At 36.1% G+C, this 17,827-nt stretch overlaps 1 protein-coding gene across 1 annotated transcript in view; it reads left to right on the top strand.

Annotated features, from left to right (window-relative positions):
* Positions 1–2,641: 2,641 nt before the first annotated feature.
* The window catches only part of LOC111045497 (palmitoyltransferase ZDHHC6), a 30,852-nt gene continuing 15,666 nt past the window's right edge, over positions 2,642–17,827 (top strand). The window contains exons 1-4 of the mRNA XM_039420683.1: positions 2,642–3,073; positions 6,946–7,127; positions 8,983–9,067; positions 17,197–17,360. Of these exons, the coding sequence (XP_039276617.1) occupies positions 3,019–3,073; positions 6,946–7,127; positions 8,983–9,067; positions 17,197–17,360 (486 nt within the window). The 5' untranslated portion in view covers positions 2,642–3,018. The remainder of the gene's footprint in view (positions 3,074–6,945; positions 7,128–8,982; positions 9,068–17,196; positions 17,361–17,827) is intronic.

Below are 17,827 nucleotides of genomic sequence, written 5' to 3'. Positions count from 1 at the left end.
AAAGCTCGATTGTTTTACACTAGGCTATTTACTATTTTTATCTATTTGCATGGTTCTCTAGATAAGTACTGATTACTACACTGACATGTATGATTTTATCAATTTCATTTCTCATAAAAAATATAGTATTATGATAACATTATTATTTTATTATGTTGGTAACACAAATTATATACAACATTGTAACATCTTTTGATTGGTAAAGTAATAGAAATGCACAAATTTGTCATTATTTATCGTGCTTCATGAGCGACCTGTATCGGCTAGACTCACAGTGAAATACTAAGAAACGCCAATGCTTCTCTGAACAACCACACCTTTCAAACATTTGAAATTATATGTGATTTCTAATATTATATTATTTTAATAAAAATCAATGTATTTATATATTTGTTAGATGTTATGTTACGTGATTATCAAGCTAGCTATTGGCCTACCTTAAATAGATTATGCTTATACTTGATGCCTCGTCGTGTATTTTTGTCAGAGAATAAATCAAAGATATATTTTATTTGACACTTTTTTACCAGCCTATTCCCTGATTTCTCATTCTACTAAAGTAAGGTGACAATCTGATCAAGTAGCAGTGTAGTTTTTAGAAATAAAATTAATACATTTATGATTTTTCTTTGGAAAACTTTCAATTTTAGTACCGGTAAAGTTGGATCACTTCACCTGACTTTTAAAAATAATTTTTCTAGATTAGACCTACACATACTATAAAGGAACCACGGAATAATGCAATAACGTTTTCAGCATAAAAATGTAAGGGCCCGTCCACACGCATAGCGATCTGTCATCCTATAGGTAGGTATTTATATTTTTAAATCTTAGGGAGCGATTTATGCCTCCATATCTTCAGATCGCAGATTACTCTCCGTGTGGCTAGGTCTTAATCTTATTTTAAATTCACGAAATTTATACGGTAAATACTATTTTATTAAACCACTTTCCCTACTAGATAATTAGATCACATTATAAAATAACATTTCAACTAGGAACAACTCAATTACAAAAAATAGGTTTTCATTGCAGTTCTTGTTTATATTAAGTACATAGTAGGCTATGCAACAGAAGAGTATTGAATTCATTTAAACAAAGGTCCTGTTAATGCAAGAGACCACGTATCCTAAGCTAACCTAAGCATTTGATTTAGTGTGAACCAGAAAGTAATAGTGAATCTAGTCAAATCATGGATTTTTATTTTTAGATTTTGAATTTAGACTAATTCCATTTATTAAATATAAGGTAAGCAAAACTGTTGCCTTATATTCTTCATGTACTGTAATATTATATGAAAGTTATCTCAGGAGTTTCTTACTACACTCTAGTGAAAAAGGAATAATATAGCAAGGTAGTTAGGTACCGTATAATAAAAGATGTGATATGTCTGCAGTTTTAGTATAGGTAGGCTACCTACTATATAGTAGATACAACTTACATAGGGTACCTACCGGTACTATACAGTAAACAGTATTATAAAAATCAAACTAGGAACAACTAGTACCGGTAGGTACTCAATTTTTCAATAATAATTGACCGAGCAAAGTGAGGTCTAAGATTCAAGTCGACGGTTTGGCATTTCTCTTGATATTAAATGTTTATATGTTGCGCATTTACGGCGAAACGCGGTAATAATTTTCATGAAATTTGACAGGTATGTTCCTTTTTTAATTGCGCGTCGATGTAAATTGTAAATACAAGGATTTTGGAAATTTTGCATTTCAAGGATAATATGAAAGGAAAAGGGAGCCTCCTTCATACGCCAATATTAGAGTAAAAATCAGACTATAGAATTATTCATCATAAATCAGCTGACAAGTGATCACACAGATGTGTGAAGAAGCCAATCTATTGCTGTATTTCCATAAGGTCTATTAGAGCATAGATAAACAATAGCGTAAGTAGATATCCCATGGTATAGCGCATAGGGCGTTTATGTCGCAACTTTTACTGTTATTTCAAGCTGATTACTGTCGATTATTGTTGATTTCTACTGTTTTGACCGGGTAAGAGTGTATGAACGGCACAATATGAGAGACTACCAGCGTCATAAAGCTTCACAGGAGAGAACTACGTGGACTATGAACTTGAGATAACAGTAAAAGTTAAACAGTAAAAAGGGCGACATAAACGCCCTATACCATGGGATATTTACTTAATATGCTATTGTTTCTCTATGATTATAGTTTCAATCAGGTAGGTACTTGTGGATGAGAATACTGCGTGAGGTCTAATGTTCACAGAACTACTTTTAATTGTAAGATTAAAGAGTCGAATTGATAACATGATGTTTTATAGTGTAGGCTTATACTATTTTAGGTGTGAGTGTTTAAAGGATTATCTGGGGAAAAAGTAATCCAACACTCAAAAATAATGATCATGGTTGGTAATGATCATTTCTTTTCCATTAAAGACTGCTGTGTCTTCAACCTCCTATTATCCTAGAATATTTATGAAAGAGCAATGAGCATACAAATGATGTTTTATTCTCTATTGTTGTAATTACAGTACATGCTGTAATCGACTTGAACCGTTTCGAATTTTGTAAGCCGCGCTTTTCATACCAGCTGTGTTCCTTTACCGCTTGCTCTGAAGCTCTGAATTCTGGAACGCTGACCCGCTGACCAATGGGATTGCGATTTGCGATGACCGATGAGTGAATTTGTGTTTGTGAGATAAAACTTTTCGTTTTTGACTATACTTTTCTTTTTTTAAATTTAAATCAAAACATATTTCTGTAATTTGAAAGGATTAGATAATATCAATGTTATCTCTTCTGCATTATTATCCTCTTTTATCATTGTTTTCATTTGGCCTTTTTCACCAATGTTTACAATTTTATATTTAGGTTAGGTCGAATGTTAGTGGAATAAAATGTGCAGTAACCTATTAAGAAAAACGTTTGCCATAAAAATAAAATGTAGGATTCAATTTAAGCTTTTTATATCAGCTAATGAAATTGTTATCATTTGAGATAGTTATCAATCGTCCTAAATTAAAATAAAAAAGCCAATCATGTGTGTTGGTCCAGTAAAAAGGCTGTGTCATTGGGGCCCACTAGCCGCACTAGGTGAGTTTAAAATATTAACATATAAGTTTTTTTAAATTTGAGCTTATAAGAATATAAGAACAATCAAAATCTTGTGATTGAGGTTTAGTGAACAGCATTTTTCAATATTGTAACGTACCGACAGAAATAGACTATTTTTTGAAATGTTAATCCCCTTTCAAATTTCACAAACTATTTGAAATAAGACGAGAAAACATAAATTTATTAGTATGAAAGAAGAAATTTTTTCAAAATAATAATAATGGTTTTGTTTATAGCACAGACATGCCGCCAGGGCATGTCCATAAGGGAACACGTCAAGATAAATAAAACCAAGTCCTTAGATGGTCAGTCAGAACGTAAAAAGTTACAGAAAGTAAAAAACACAAAAATACACACAATAAACATCCAAACCTCAGGCAAATGCACTATTGCTAGAAGTAGTTAGGTATTTACAGTTGCCGTGTCACATTAAAAAAATTTGCTTAAGGAGTTAAAAAGGATTATCATGCAGGAACGTCTCCAGTCTCCTCCTCAAGACCGCCTCAGGCAAACCTCTGGCGGAAATGGGCAGCTTGTTGAGGATCCTCACTGGCTGGTAGGCCAAGCTGCTCTCAGTCCTCCCCACTCTACAGTAAGGGAGGTTCAGCCTGAGCCTGTTCCTGGTGTCATGCCGATGAAAGTCACCTCTGGTAGGCAAGGCAACAAGTCCCCGAAAAGCTGCAATTGCAGACCTGAAAATGTAGAGGTTGAAGACTGTCATTATGCGCTCCCTTACAAATAGTGGCTTGCAATTTGCCAGATAATCAACCCCACACAAATTTCTTATGGCTTTCTTCTGCACCAGCAATATCCTTTTTACCTCGGTGGCACCACCCCACAGTGTGATACCAGAAGCCATCACGCTATGGAAGAAGGCGAAGTAGCACATGCGATGATGGGCCCCCGGGATGCAACCTCTCAGACACCTCAGCAGGAACAGCACTCTATTGAGCCTGCAACAGACACCCTGAATGTGATCTCCCCAAGCAAGGTCCATTGTAAAGCCCAAGAACTTCATCGAGGGGAAGTTGTACTGAGGCTGAACACAATGGACTGGGTCTTCTCGCTGTTAAGCAGAACTCTATTCGCTCGGAACCAGTCAGCCACGGTCCCCTCTGATGCCTGCATTAGTCCACGTAGGTCAGCCAAGTCCCCATTGGTGTCCAATAATGAGGTATCAGCATAGCATACCACTGTCCTGTGTCTGGAGAGAGCGACATCGTTTATCATGATCACAAACGACAGAGGCCCCATTGCAGAGCCCTGGGGCACCCCACAGGTCACCAATCTCACCCGCGACCTCATCCCATTAGCGGAGACAGTCTGCTGACGACCCTACAGGTAGGAGCAGAGAAGCACCAGAGGACTGCCAACTATGCCATAGGCAGAGAGCTTGAACATTAAGATGTCATGGTCTAGGGTATCAAAAGCCTTGCTGAGATCACAGAGAGTCAACCCAGCAAGACCTCCTCCCTCCAAACTATCAATTACTTTTAAGATTAAATATCCCACAGCCTCAACAGTGGACCTCCCTGCTCTGAATCCAAACTGCGTACCTGCAAATAAGCCATTAACTTCACAAAATTCATATAGCTGCTCTGCTATTACAATCTCGAATATCTTGGAGAGTATAGGTAATATAGATATTGGCCTGTAACTGTTGTGGTCACATCTATCACCTTTTTTTAAAAACTGGAATAGTTTTTGCCAATTTAAGCTGGATATGAAAAACAGATAGAGCTAAACATAGGTTTATACAGTATGTCAGGGGAACGACAATCAGCTTAATAATACTTTTAACAAACCTACTAGACATATAATAAAAGTCTTTACTGGCAGAGCTCTTCATACTGGATGCGATCCTCAAGATGTCCTCTGGTGTGACACTGCGCCAAGTCAGGGTAGCCGCTGGTGGCTGCCTGGATTCTCTCAGCAGTTGTGTTGGTGATGCTGATGCCTCCGGAGAAACAGCAATCCTCTCCCTGATGTGCTGGATAGAGTCAATCCAGTGGTTGCTCAGCTCCTCCGAAGACAGTGGGACACTTGTTGGGGCAGATGCTTTTGTCTCACTTCGGATCACATTCAAGGCTGACAGACTTATTTGAGGCCCCATTGATAATGTCTACATTGTAGGAAAGCCCAGCCTGCCTAGTTTCTAGATGGTATCTGATTTTCAGTCTCTGATACATCGACTTCGAGTCGCTTGAGCACTCCTGTCGAAACCTTTCATAGGCCATCAGGACCAAGTCTCTCAGATTAATAAGATCTTGGCTTAATGGTGATGTTCGTCCTCTCTCAGCTTGCTTCAGTACTCTGAGTGGGAAGGCTGAGTTGAACTTACCCAAGAGCCGATTGAAGAATGCTGTAAATGTGGGCTGAGCATCCAGAGAGTGCGGAAGCAGTAGAAACCAATCCACATGATCAATCAAACAGCAGAAACGCTCAAAAGAACTCCTAGAGATAATTCTGGTCACCATTGGTTGAAGTGGCAGGTTGTCTCCTGGTCGGAGATGAGAAGTTGGGGAGGTCACCACCCTACACCTTATCGCATCATGATCACCAAGAACATAGTTCATAACCTTACACCAAATATTCACATCCACTTTCAGGTTAGTGGCAACATTATCCAGGCAAGCTGCCAGCCTAGTAGGCTGATGTATTGTCAAGTATAAGTTCCTTGATCTCAACAAGTTATTAAAATCAGTTGTTTTTTGTCCTCAACAAGCACATTGATGTTAAAATCACCTCCCATCACAATGTCAAAACCAGGAAAACGATGTTCAAGATGCTCAATTCCAATACATTAGAAAAGCTGTCAATATCTCCAGATGGTGGCCGGTATACTACTACAATACACAGTTTATCATTCAGTAATGCTATGCATGCAAATTCATGCTTACCCTCTATGCAGAAGCTATCTAAATCTACTGAGCATATTTCTACACTCTCAGCAGCGAAAATTGCTACTCTACCATTGTGAAGCACTCTACGTGAGAAATCAGACATCAGTTCAAGGTCTTTTATTTTAATCTGTTGCAAATCACACCCCCTCTGCCAGTGCTCAGAGAAGCATAAAATATCATATTCATCAAATTGATCAATTGCTTCAACTTGATAAACTTTATTACTCAAACACTGTATATTACTGAAAAGTATTTGTAGACTTGGATCCATCAGTCTTTCTGGCGAGGAGCCTGCTTTTGTTTGCCTAAAAAACTTGTGGTTGATTGTTGTTTTTCACACTTGTTGGAGTAGATTTTTTAACTAAAGTACCCTCTGTCCAAAAATCAGCACTTAAGACAAGGTTATAGAACTTTTCAGAAATAGCAAGCTTGAAAGAAGAGTATGTACCTTGATTTCAGTTTGCAACATTAGGTTATAACCTATTTTCATCAAATACAATAAAGTTAGCCTAATTTACTTGCAAGCCCCCACAATTTCTCCGAATCTACTTTCTACATCCAGTATTTTTGTCAAGGTATTGTAAAAGCTATTTAAATCTTTTTTCTCCTTATCAGGGTTGCTAGTGATGAAGGTTTTTCCATTAGAAAAACAATATTAGTGTAGCTAAATATAGTAAAGTACCTATTAGATGTTTGTAGGCTACGTTATCCAAATCGGTCATCGGTCTTGCGATGAAATAATATTTTTTCAGTTTTTTTGTGAAATAAAAATCATGAAGATCTTAAAATGATTCGTGAAGATTATCGTTATCAACTTGGTATGAATATTTAAATTGAATACAAATATTTTATATTATTGAATTATTGTAAATATAAATATTCACAAAATACAAATATGAATATTTTACATAAATAGGTAGTTTACTTAATATTTACTTTGTTTTGCAGGTATTACGAAACTGGTGATGTACGCGACAATATCGTGCTGCAGTATGTGGTGGCCACCCGACAGTTCGATCGGTGGCTTCGTCAACATGGCTGTCTTCCTTGCAGGCTGCATGCTCATCATTTACAACTTCCTCAGTGCAATCTTCGAGGGGCCTGGCTTTCTGCCATTGAAATGGGCGCCGGTAAGTTACACGTCTTAAACGAGCCATTCACTATCCGACAATTTGTATAAAGTGGAAGAAATTGATTCACCGTCTTTAGCGAGGTTCACGTTATAAAGTCAGTACCTGTGGTTAACGTTGTTTTGCTATCCTTGTCTGGCATTAGACCAAGCAGATAGCTCTATTCTTTTTCAACTACGCACCATTGCCAAATCGTTTGAATGCTACAAACACATATAATGAACTAGTAGTTCTGTGAACAGTATACCTCGCGCAGTTATAAACCACAGCCTCCTCTTATACTGTTCATCAGAGTAAATCCTGTCTGTATGTCATGTCGGCGAGATATAGGTGTGAAAACGGCTAATGGCTGTTGGGGTTGGTGTATCAAAAATGCTAACATCAAAAGCTAATCTCCTTCAAGACATACTGGCAACAGGTCAGCCCGAGTTCAAAGCAGAGAAAGTTCGAGAGACAATACTATGTTATTTTAGTTATTAATTTCATGCGCTGTTGCATGCAATCAATAGTTCCTTTAATAGTACATAAAAATTGCATTCAATAGGCATGCAATTAATAGTCCACACAGCAGCTGATTTTTTACCAAGTTACATTGAGATATTAATTGCATAAGCAATTGCATGCAATTAATATAATCCACTCGACAGCTGATTTATTATGAATAATTCTATAGTCTGATTTTTACTGTAATATTGGCGTTAGAAGGAGACTCCTTTTCCTTTTGATTTATCCTTAAAATGCAAAATTTCAAAAAACCCTATATATACGTCGACGCAAAATTCAAAAAGGAACATACATGTCAAATTTCATTAAAATCTATTGCTGCGTTTCGCTGTAAATGTGGAACATATAATAAACATAAATATAAACATTTAAACATATAAACATAAAGAGAAAAAGAAAGCCGTCGACTTGAATCTTAGACCTCACTTCGCTCGGTCAAAAATGAATTACCAGAATATTATTTTAATTTCTATTATGAAAATTTATTGTAAATCATTAGAAGCTATTTTTTCTTGGTGAATATAATGTATTTGAGATACTGTTTTTGTAGAGATATAGTGGTATTTCTAGAAGATGACACCATTGATGTTAAAACATGTAGGCCTATGTAACTTCTCAATAAATTCGTGGTATTTTTAGGCAATATTCTAGTGTTTCATTATTTTATCATTATTTATTTATTGGATATAGCAAACTATACAATAATCAGAAAAGAAAAAACAGGCTATTGCCCAAAACTTTTTCAATTTCTAAACTTTGTCTTTAATTATCAACAATAATCAACAATTAATATTATATAGGATATACCGGAATGACTTGAATCACAGCTATATAATTAATTTCATGCTAGAAGTATTTAATATTAATTTCCTTACTTTCTCATCTTGCTTATAAGGTTTGTAGCCATATTTCTCTTCTCTGCTTCTTCGATCCTATCATTCCGTCATAAATTTTGTATTTATTTTCCAACAGATCTTTGTTATTTTACATTTTAAGAATGCTCTACTTTCAAGTTTATTCAACTATTCCACTTATTATTATTTTTACTTTTTCATTTAAAATATTGTTGTTCTATTTTTTTACTGAGTATTGCTTGTTAAATTATAATTTAATATTGTATTGGAGGGTTAAGTGTAAGAGAGGGCTGACTGCGCCCTAACTTCGCCCTCCTAGGTCAAAAATAAAGGCAGTCATTCTATTCTATTCTATCTACTATAGAAGACTGTGGGAACAGAAAATTGGAAACCATGTCGTCCAATCATTTCCACATACTTTATAACGTCAATCTCACTATAGTAGTTGACTTGAAGAATATAAGCCAAGTGTATTGAACAATGTTTCTTTGTTACAGGAAAATGCCAGAGATGAAGTGCATCTTCAGTACTGTAAAATATGCGAGGGCTTCAAAGCGCCACGCTCTCATCATTGTCGAAGATGTGAGTATTGTTGATAAGATTATTATTGACTAGCAGGAAACCCGTGCTCCGCAAGGGTCTATTTTAAAAATTGACAAACTGGAAACTTGACGTAATGAAATCTTGAAGAATTGAAAATAGGTTTATAATCATCCTCAGTTAATTAAGTGTCTTTAACATTTCAAGTTAATCAGTCCAGTATTTCAGACGTGATGATGCGTCGAACACAATTTTCCTATCCCGCACGTGTATAAGCCAGTTCTTTCCTTTATTATAGTATAGATAAGATTGATAAATCTCTGAGAGTGATAAAGCTTATCACGACGAGGAATTTAGAAGATTGAGATCTGCTTTGAAACTTAAAATTTCTCAAGCTTATCAGGCTTACATGAATTCAGTTCAGTCAAGAATGGTGGTGACATGAGGAACTTCTGGTCATATATAAATAATAATGGGAAGAGTAAGCGGTCAGAGAACTTTATGCGATGGAATAATACTTTTGTCACAGGTACTGAGATCCCAGAGGCGTTTGATAACACAATTGGTCACTCCCCTTTCCACTTGAATTCTATCTCAATGAATGATATAGTTAATTCTATACGGAGCTTGAAAGGTAATGGATCTGTTGGTCCAGACTTGGTTCCACCGTATGTCATCAAGGGCTGCTCTGATTTGTTTATATAACCGCTTGAGTTCATTTTCAATCTAGCACTGAAAAGATCAACGTTCCCTAATCTGTGGAAGCAAGCCAAAGTAATTCCCATTTTTAAAGCTGGGAGCAGACAATCTGTTGAAAACTACCGTCCAATATCAATTATCAATTGTTTTGCAAAGATTTTCGAAAAATGTATTTATAAAAAAATATTCAATCATATAGAACCGTGGATTGCTGATAGCCAGCATGGATTTTTGCCAGGCAGGTCTACAGTGACTAATTTATTGCATTTCCGGAGTGAGGTATCAGCTTGTCTTGATGCAGGTACTCGTGTTGACACTGTGTATACAGATTTATCAAAAGCTTTTGATACTTTAAACCACACAATTCTGTTCCGGAAATTGTCATCCTTTGGGTTTTCACTGTCAAGTGCTAGATTTATTCTCTCCTATCTGTCTGATCGGAATCAGTTTGTTTCTGCTGGTGTTCTTCATTCCAGATCTTTCAGTAGCCCATCAGGCGTTCCACAGGGTTCAAATTTGGGGCCTTTGCTCTTCATAATATTCATTAACGATTTGCCGGCTGTCATAAAGCATTCGTCTTGTCTGCTGTATGCAGACATGTGAAGATCTTCAGGGTGATTAGGTCTGAAACTGATTGTCAGCTGCTTAAAAGTGATGTAGATAGTTTGTTTGATTGATGCTTGAGAAATCAGCTCAGAGTTAATATTGGTAAATGTGCTACGCTGTCTTTCACAAGACAAAGAGATCCGCAAATTCCCACCTATAGAATCAATAACCAAATAATTAAGAGAGTGGATCATTTTAAAGACGTTGGTGTAATTTTTGATCCTGAGCTCAATTTCAATCATCATGTGAGAAGTTTATGTTCCAGAGCATGTCAACAGATTGGATTCATTCGGAGAACCTGCTTTCAATTTGATAATCACAATATTCTTATCCTATTATATAAGACACTTATTAGAAGTTTATTAAACTACTGCTCTGAAGTATGGCATCCATATCTCGCCTCTCTTAAGCTGGAATTAGAAAGAATTCAAAGTAAATTTCTAAGGTTTGTATATTTCAAGCGTTTCAAAATGTTCTGTCCTTTCAATTTTCCCACAGCTAACCTAAAAGCCATATTCGATATGCAATCCCTGGAAGCATCTAGGAGCTGTAAATTGCTTTTGTTCCTATATAATATATTGAACAATCGTGTTCAATAAACCTACCTCCTTTCATTGCTGAATATATATATGTGTCTTCAGTTTCACGGCGTTCCGGCTTCAGATTTCTTCCTCCCCAATGCAACTCCAATAGTCACTTCAATTCTCCAATCAACCGCATGATGAATCTTTATAATTACCATAGTTTTCACCTAGACCTTTTTCATATGCATCCCAGTCAGTTCAAGAAGGCATGTAAGCAGCTTCACCCAATGTAGACACCTATTTTTCCCACGCTAGACTTCATCAACTTACATAGTGTACCATATTTAGTAGTTGACTTCTTTTTATTCTTAGCTCTGTTATCATTCACCTCATTCTTATTCTTAATTCTCAGCATATAATTCACATCATTCTTGGAATGTTGTTTGTAATTTCTTGATTCCTCTCATATTGTAAATGGTTTCTAGTATATAGTATAGTCTCTAGTATTCAGTATATTATTTTGTTTTCAGTATATTTAATTTCTCATAACATTTTTTTCTTCACTAATATGAAATAGTTTTTTTCCTTGTTTGTTTCTCTAGATTTTAAATTTATTTGTAAAGTGATTATTGTATTTTTTTTTTGGTTGGGGAGCAATTCTTGGGGTTTTCCCGTATGCTCCCATATTGTTGTAAATAAATAAATAAATCTTGAGGAATCTCGATTCGTTAACGATTTGATGGAATTAACTGATTCAAATTCAAAATGTTTTTATTGCCGTGAACAAATAGATGTATTGACAAAGTCATCAGGTAAACATATACATTATACATACATTTCACATAGGTAGGTACTCAAAACAGTCAAATACTATCACAGCCAACAGAATTCAAATATTAACATGAAATATCAGCTGCCAACATCTCCTCAATCGAATAAAAAGCCCTATTTTTGAATAGTTTGGAAATTGCGTACCTGAACGATCTAGAGTTTTTATCACGGATACTCATGGTAGATGCATGGATCGACTGATTAAGGTAGATCTGAGTCTTAGTTCTTATTTTGAGGTATTGTGACGGAATTTGAGTCAGATTCGCGTTATAAAGTCAGCATCTAATTTACATTGTCTCCAATTGTACACCAGGGTTCTTCCTTTCACGTGCATTGAATCAAATTGACTATAAGTAGTTTTGAAATTAGTAAGATGAGTTCAAAGAAGCCAGAGATTTCACAAAATTTAACATGAAAATTGGGGAATCGAGATAAATGCAGTACATCAGACAACTATATTCAGCTCTTTTCTGTATAGGGATACTTTTATAGAAATAGAAATAAAAATAAAAATCTTAGAACCCTTATTGAAATATTTAATCACAAAAATAAATATTTCAAAAAGGGTACTAAGATTTTTATTTCTATAGCTATATTCAGATTTTGGTTTTTGAATGATATATTTAATAGAATAATACCGGGTGAGCATAAATTATTGAACACATTTCATAGGTGAATAAAAAAATATCATCGAAACACAGTCGGCTCAATGGTGGGGGTGACAGAGCCTCAGTTGAGCAATGGCTACCGTGCAGGAGAAAGCTATGTGCGTTCTGTGGTTTCACGAAAGCAAATCGGTTATTACTGTTCAAAGACGTTTTCGTTTAGAGTATGGCCGTGATCCTCCTTCTAACAACTCCATTAAACGTTGGTATCAACAATTAAAAGACACAGGAAATGTTTTGCACATGAAAGGTGCTGGCAGGCCTACTGTATCCGAGGAAGTAGTCGATCGAGTAAGGGAAGCATTTCTGAGAAGCCCAAGTAAATCGACTCGTCGTGCGAGTTTAGAACTTGGCATACCGCAGTCGACAATTGTGAAAGTGCTACACAAACGCCTAAAATTGCATGCGTACAAAATTCAATTGTTGCATAACATTAAAGAAGACGATAAACCACGCCGGTACAATTTCGCTGTCGAAATTCTGAACAAAGTTGAAGAAGATAATGATTTTTTAAGAAAGGTTATCTTCTCTGACGAAACTACCTCCCATGTCAACGGTGTTGTTAACCGTTATAATTGTCGGATTTGGGGTAGCGAAAACCCTCATGTTGTTCAAGAGGTTGAACGTGATAGCCCCAAGGTTAATGTTTGGTGTGCGTTGGCGTTATCGGCCCGTTCTTTTTCGCCGAGCCTACCGTGACTAGTGCTTCGTATCTTGACATGCTACAAGAGTATGCAGTAACACAAATCGAATATCGACAGCCAAATGTTTACTACCAACAAGATGGGGCACCTCCACATTGGGGTCTACAAGTTCGAAATTACCTGGATGGACAATTTCCTGAACGTTGGATTGGCCGCGGTGGACCGATTTCCTGGCCTCCTCGATCCCCTGATATTACACCACTCGATTTCTTCCTTTGGGGATTTGTCAAAAATAAGGTGTATGCAACGAAGCTACGTTATATTGACGAACTAAAACGAAGAATTGTAGCCGTAATTCAGGACATCACTCCAGAAATAATCGACAATGTATGGCGTGAAATTGAATATCGTCTAGATATTTTACGTGCAACAAAAGGTGCTCATGTAGAAATTTGTTGAACTTTTCATGTGTTCTAAATAAAACTATTTGAAATTGGCTTTTCAATAAATCAATATTCATGTAAGTACACTCATTTGTTATTTTTTTATTCACCTATGAAATCTGTTCAATAATTTATGCTCACACTGTATAATTATAAATAATAAAATTACCGTTTCCTTGGAATTCTAGCCACAAATCTTGACTTCATTTTGATGCCAGGGACATGATTATGAATAGCGTATAAACGTACACAGTATTAAACCTCACTTATTATATGGATCAATCAAACTAAATTCAGGATAGGCTTTATGAAAAACTTTGATAGTTTAGGCTTTGATAATCAGAACTAATAACTATAATTACTTCTCAAACAATAATCGTATCTTCTCATACTAAGGTCTAAATCGAATCAAATCAATTTATTCTCACAATTTACAAATAATACAGTATAGTTACAGTACATTTATATATACCCTTACGTTATGAGAGACTCACATGTAGGCTTTAAGGTGCGTACAGACTTTCGCTCTGCTCCGCAATCGAACGTCACTCGAGCAGATCGATTGATGATCGACCGGGGAGCAAGAGTGGAACGTGAGAAGAGCTAACATCTCCCGTAACGCTCATGATCGGTGCGACTGCGGAGCGATGGCGAAACGAGGGCGGAGCAATGGTGGAACGAGGGCGGAGCGGGTTGGAGGCGCGTATATCTGTACGCAGCTTTAGCCTGTGTTTGTGAGGGCCTGGCGTAAATGTAGATGTACGATCTATGTTCAAAGCTAATCGACTACATGATGAAATGGTCACATTTATTACAATGTTCTCATTCCAAGATTGAACAAATTTCTTGTTCAATTTTCAAATTTCCAATTTGAAAATTAAATTAGAAATTTATTTAATATTAAATTTACTAACAAATGGCTCAGTTTAAACAGTGATAGTTATTGGGCATTAAGGTGAATCCGCTCACCTCATTCAAAATTTTTTAAAAGTCTATCTTAGGTCAATAAATAAAGGTGATTGGAAGTTATTCTTGAAAGTTTGTATGGTACTGTAGTTGTTGAAATGAACAAGGAAACATTCAGTTACAATCTTTTATTCAAATTTAGTTCTTATGACATGTACAGTCCATCAAAAATTCCCTGTATCTTGCTTTTCAAACAATCAATAGCATACAACAAAATGTAGTAGAATATTTCGGCTACAGTCATTATACTAACGCCTAGAAATACATCCAAGTAGACCACGGTGGCATCCACCATCTCATTGTTACTGTATGTGTAGGTTCGAATTTTTGGATAGAAAAAACTTTCTTTGAATGCAATTCTAGTACAGGAAGTTTGCGAAAACAAATCGTTATAACTCTCTAGCTCATAGGATATAACCGTATAGTCAGTGGAGTTACAAGATGGCAAACAGTCACAGGTATCCAAAAATTTCCTGTCACCTGTGTTATAATGAGTGGCTTTGGCAACATTCACCGCACAGGAGCTGTATTCATCAGAACATACGTATGTTGATTCGTTGTGTGGCATGTAAAACAGAACACATCCACATTCTCTCAAAGCTCTTTTGGTGGAGCACTCCATTAAACAGTTTTTTTGTGTATAATATTGAAAAAAGTCCAATGTTTTCTCTGTTGTGTTGTAGCATTGCTTGGCAGATGGAACATTGTACAGAAATTCGTTATCATCCACGGGATATTTCACGATCAGTTCTGGTTCGAAGAGAATGAGAGAGTTTGTTGATGGCTGAATACGATGCCATCTCATAAATGGACTTGGTACATCCCAAGGATTGTGAATTGTGATCCGAAATGAATTATCTCTGCCAATACAAGTGATGTCTTCATTATCTCTAGAATCATACAGTAAATAACTTGTCAATCGAAATCGCTCTACTAAAACTGGTATCTTCAATGGTGGATAAAAGTTGTTTGATTCATGTTCTTCAAACGACGGAAATCCATGAATCATTTCAGTATCCAATTCAAGCGTGATGTTACGTCCGTACATATTTCCCAGTACAGAGTCCAAATCATGTTGTAAATCTTGGAAGGTGGAAGCATGTTGGTGGACCAGCAGAGTCCCCTGAACATGAAGATTAGACGTTCTATTCCAGAATCGAATGATGTAAGGCGTAGATAATATTTAAGTGCGATGTTATGAAGAACGTTATCAAGACTTGAATTAGATATGAAAAATCTCTCCCAATTACTATCTGTACCATTTCTAGTTGAACTTATGTTGAACATCAAATCAAATGCTTTTCTAGACATACCAAAGATGTCTGAAATCTTGTATATCTCATCACCATCTAGTTTATTCATAAGATATTCTACTTCTTCCTTTGTCACAAGTAGTGGACCGCAGATGGTGAAAGCAGGATAAGGCAGGGTAGAGATATGTTGGGGAGTGTTTGCCACCTCTATTGTCATGGGATCCTCTTTCCATTTATTCATCTTCATCCTATAAATTGCAAATAATGAGATAATAAAGCCGATTAGGACAATGCACCAAAAACATTGTTCTATCCAATGTCTGTTCGCATCAAAAATATACTTCACCCCATGTAATGACGTATTATCCAGAAAGTTCTTGAAATGGCGATTCACATTTTTCCTTCTTCTCATCTGCCTTTGATGTGAAGTTTTGGAAGTAGCCATGTTCATTAGTGTGGAAAACACAACAAACTATATGCACTGTAGATTATAGATCACTCAATTGAATAGATTGTATATCTGCTCCAGTACTAGGATAGGGATCCTGGTACTCTCAACTGGATCACTCACTGAAATTCGCTATAAACTGGGCGTGAACCTTCAACAGACTGCTTATTAATAAACATCAGGGCAAGGCCACTTCACTCACAATTTAATTACTTTAAAAGAAGGCCAATAAACTTTGTTTTTTTTTCGTGTTACTGGAGGTCAGAAATAATGTATATGGTTATTATTTCGAGCATGCAACTTATATTCTGAATAATTCTCATCTCTATTGGGATTTGCATGGAAAGGTGCGTGTCTGAGTTATATCACATTTCTCAAATTGAATGAAATATCGGGAGAACAAGCTTCGCTCTGTAGTACAAAAGCATAAAAAATTTATTATGGAAGAAGAAATTATAATATATTTATAGTTCATACAGGAAGGTTCTATCCAATCACAGAGGATTAGGATTAAATCCCAGAGGAATGCAAAAAATTCTCTCACAAAAGCCGCTCAGATTTTAATCCTGATTAATTTCACGTGAACCAATTCAGAGAAGACCATTTCAAAAAGATCCTTTTTCTAATTGGTTCTACTGGAATTGATCACGATTAAAATTTAACCGGCTTTTGTGCAACCGGTAATAAGTACCTGATCGAATGATTACAAAAGTTCAACAGCTGAGTCATAATTTTTATTCAAATTTAGTTCTTATGAAATGTACAGCCTTTCAAGCATTCGCTTTATCTTGCTTTTCAAATAATCAATAACAACATGTAGTATATAAAATATTTCAGCTAGTCATTATACTCACGCCTAGAAATACATCCAAGTAGACAACGGTGGCATCCATAATCTCATTGTTGTTGTATGTGTAGGTTCGAACTTTTGGATGGAAAAGTACGTTCCTGAATACAATATCAACTTGTTGTAAACTGTAATCGTAAGACAATATCACCTTGTAAGGGAATAATTGAAACTATTCAGTTTGCTTCATTTTATCTTTGATGTAGATTTTTCGTGCTTATTTGAAATTATGTTTGCTATTTTAGGTGGGCGCTGTGTGCTGAAAATGGACCACCATTGTCCGTGGATCAACAATTGCGTGGGTCATGTGAATCATGGCCACTTTACTGCCTTCCTTCTGTTCAGCGTGCTCACTTGTGTACAGTCCACTGTCATCCTATCTTGCTCTCTCTACAGAGCTATTCATAGAGTGAGTTCACCATTTAATATTGCTTTGTAAATACAGAGGTTCACGTTATAATGTCAGTATTTGATTAGCATTGGTGTACTAACCATTTGACGAAGCAGATAGCGCTATCTTTCTCTAGCTCCGCAACGTTGCCAGATCGTTTTTTATTAATTTACAAATATAATAAATTGAAAAAGTATTCAATCTCAATCATGGAAATGTATTATTCAATAATTAAAAAATATATTCTCTTGACGAATGAAATATAATTTATTATTATAACAAGAATGAACAGTTAATAGTTCATCAGCCCCCTGTGGGTTGGGGGAGCTTTGTGTCGAACATCGTACTCAAGAATGTGTTGAAAACCAGAATTCACCCACAGTATCCCTGCTTGTCGTAGGATACGACTAAAAGGGACCTCAAGGCAACTCCAGAAGTTGCCTTGCCTTCAAACCCACGGGATCTGTCCCATCAGGGCAGTTTCG

The sequence above is a fragment of the Nilaparvata lugens genome, chromosome 2, assembly GCF_014356525.2.
Source record: "Nilaparvata lugens isolate BPH chromosome 2, ASM1435652v1, whole genome shotgun sequence".
Classification (NCBI taxonomy): Eukaryota; Metazoa; Arthropoda; class Insecta; order Hemiptera; family Delphacidae; genus Nilaparvata; species Nilaparvata lugens.
Note: the sequence above shows the minus strand (reverse complement) of the source record. Positions and strands in the feature narration are given on the sequence as shown.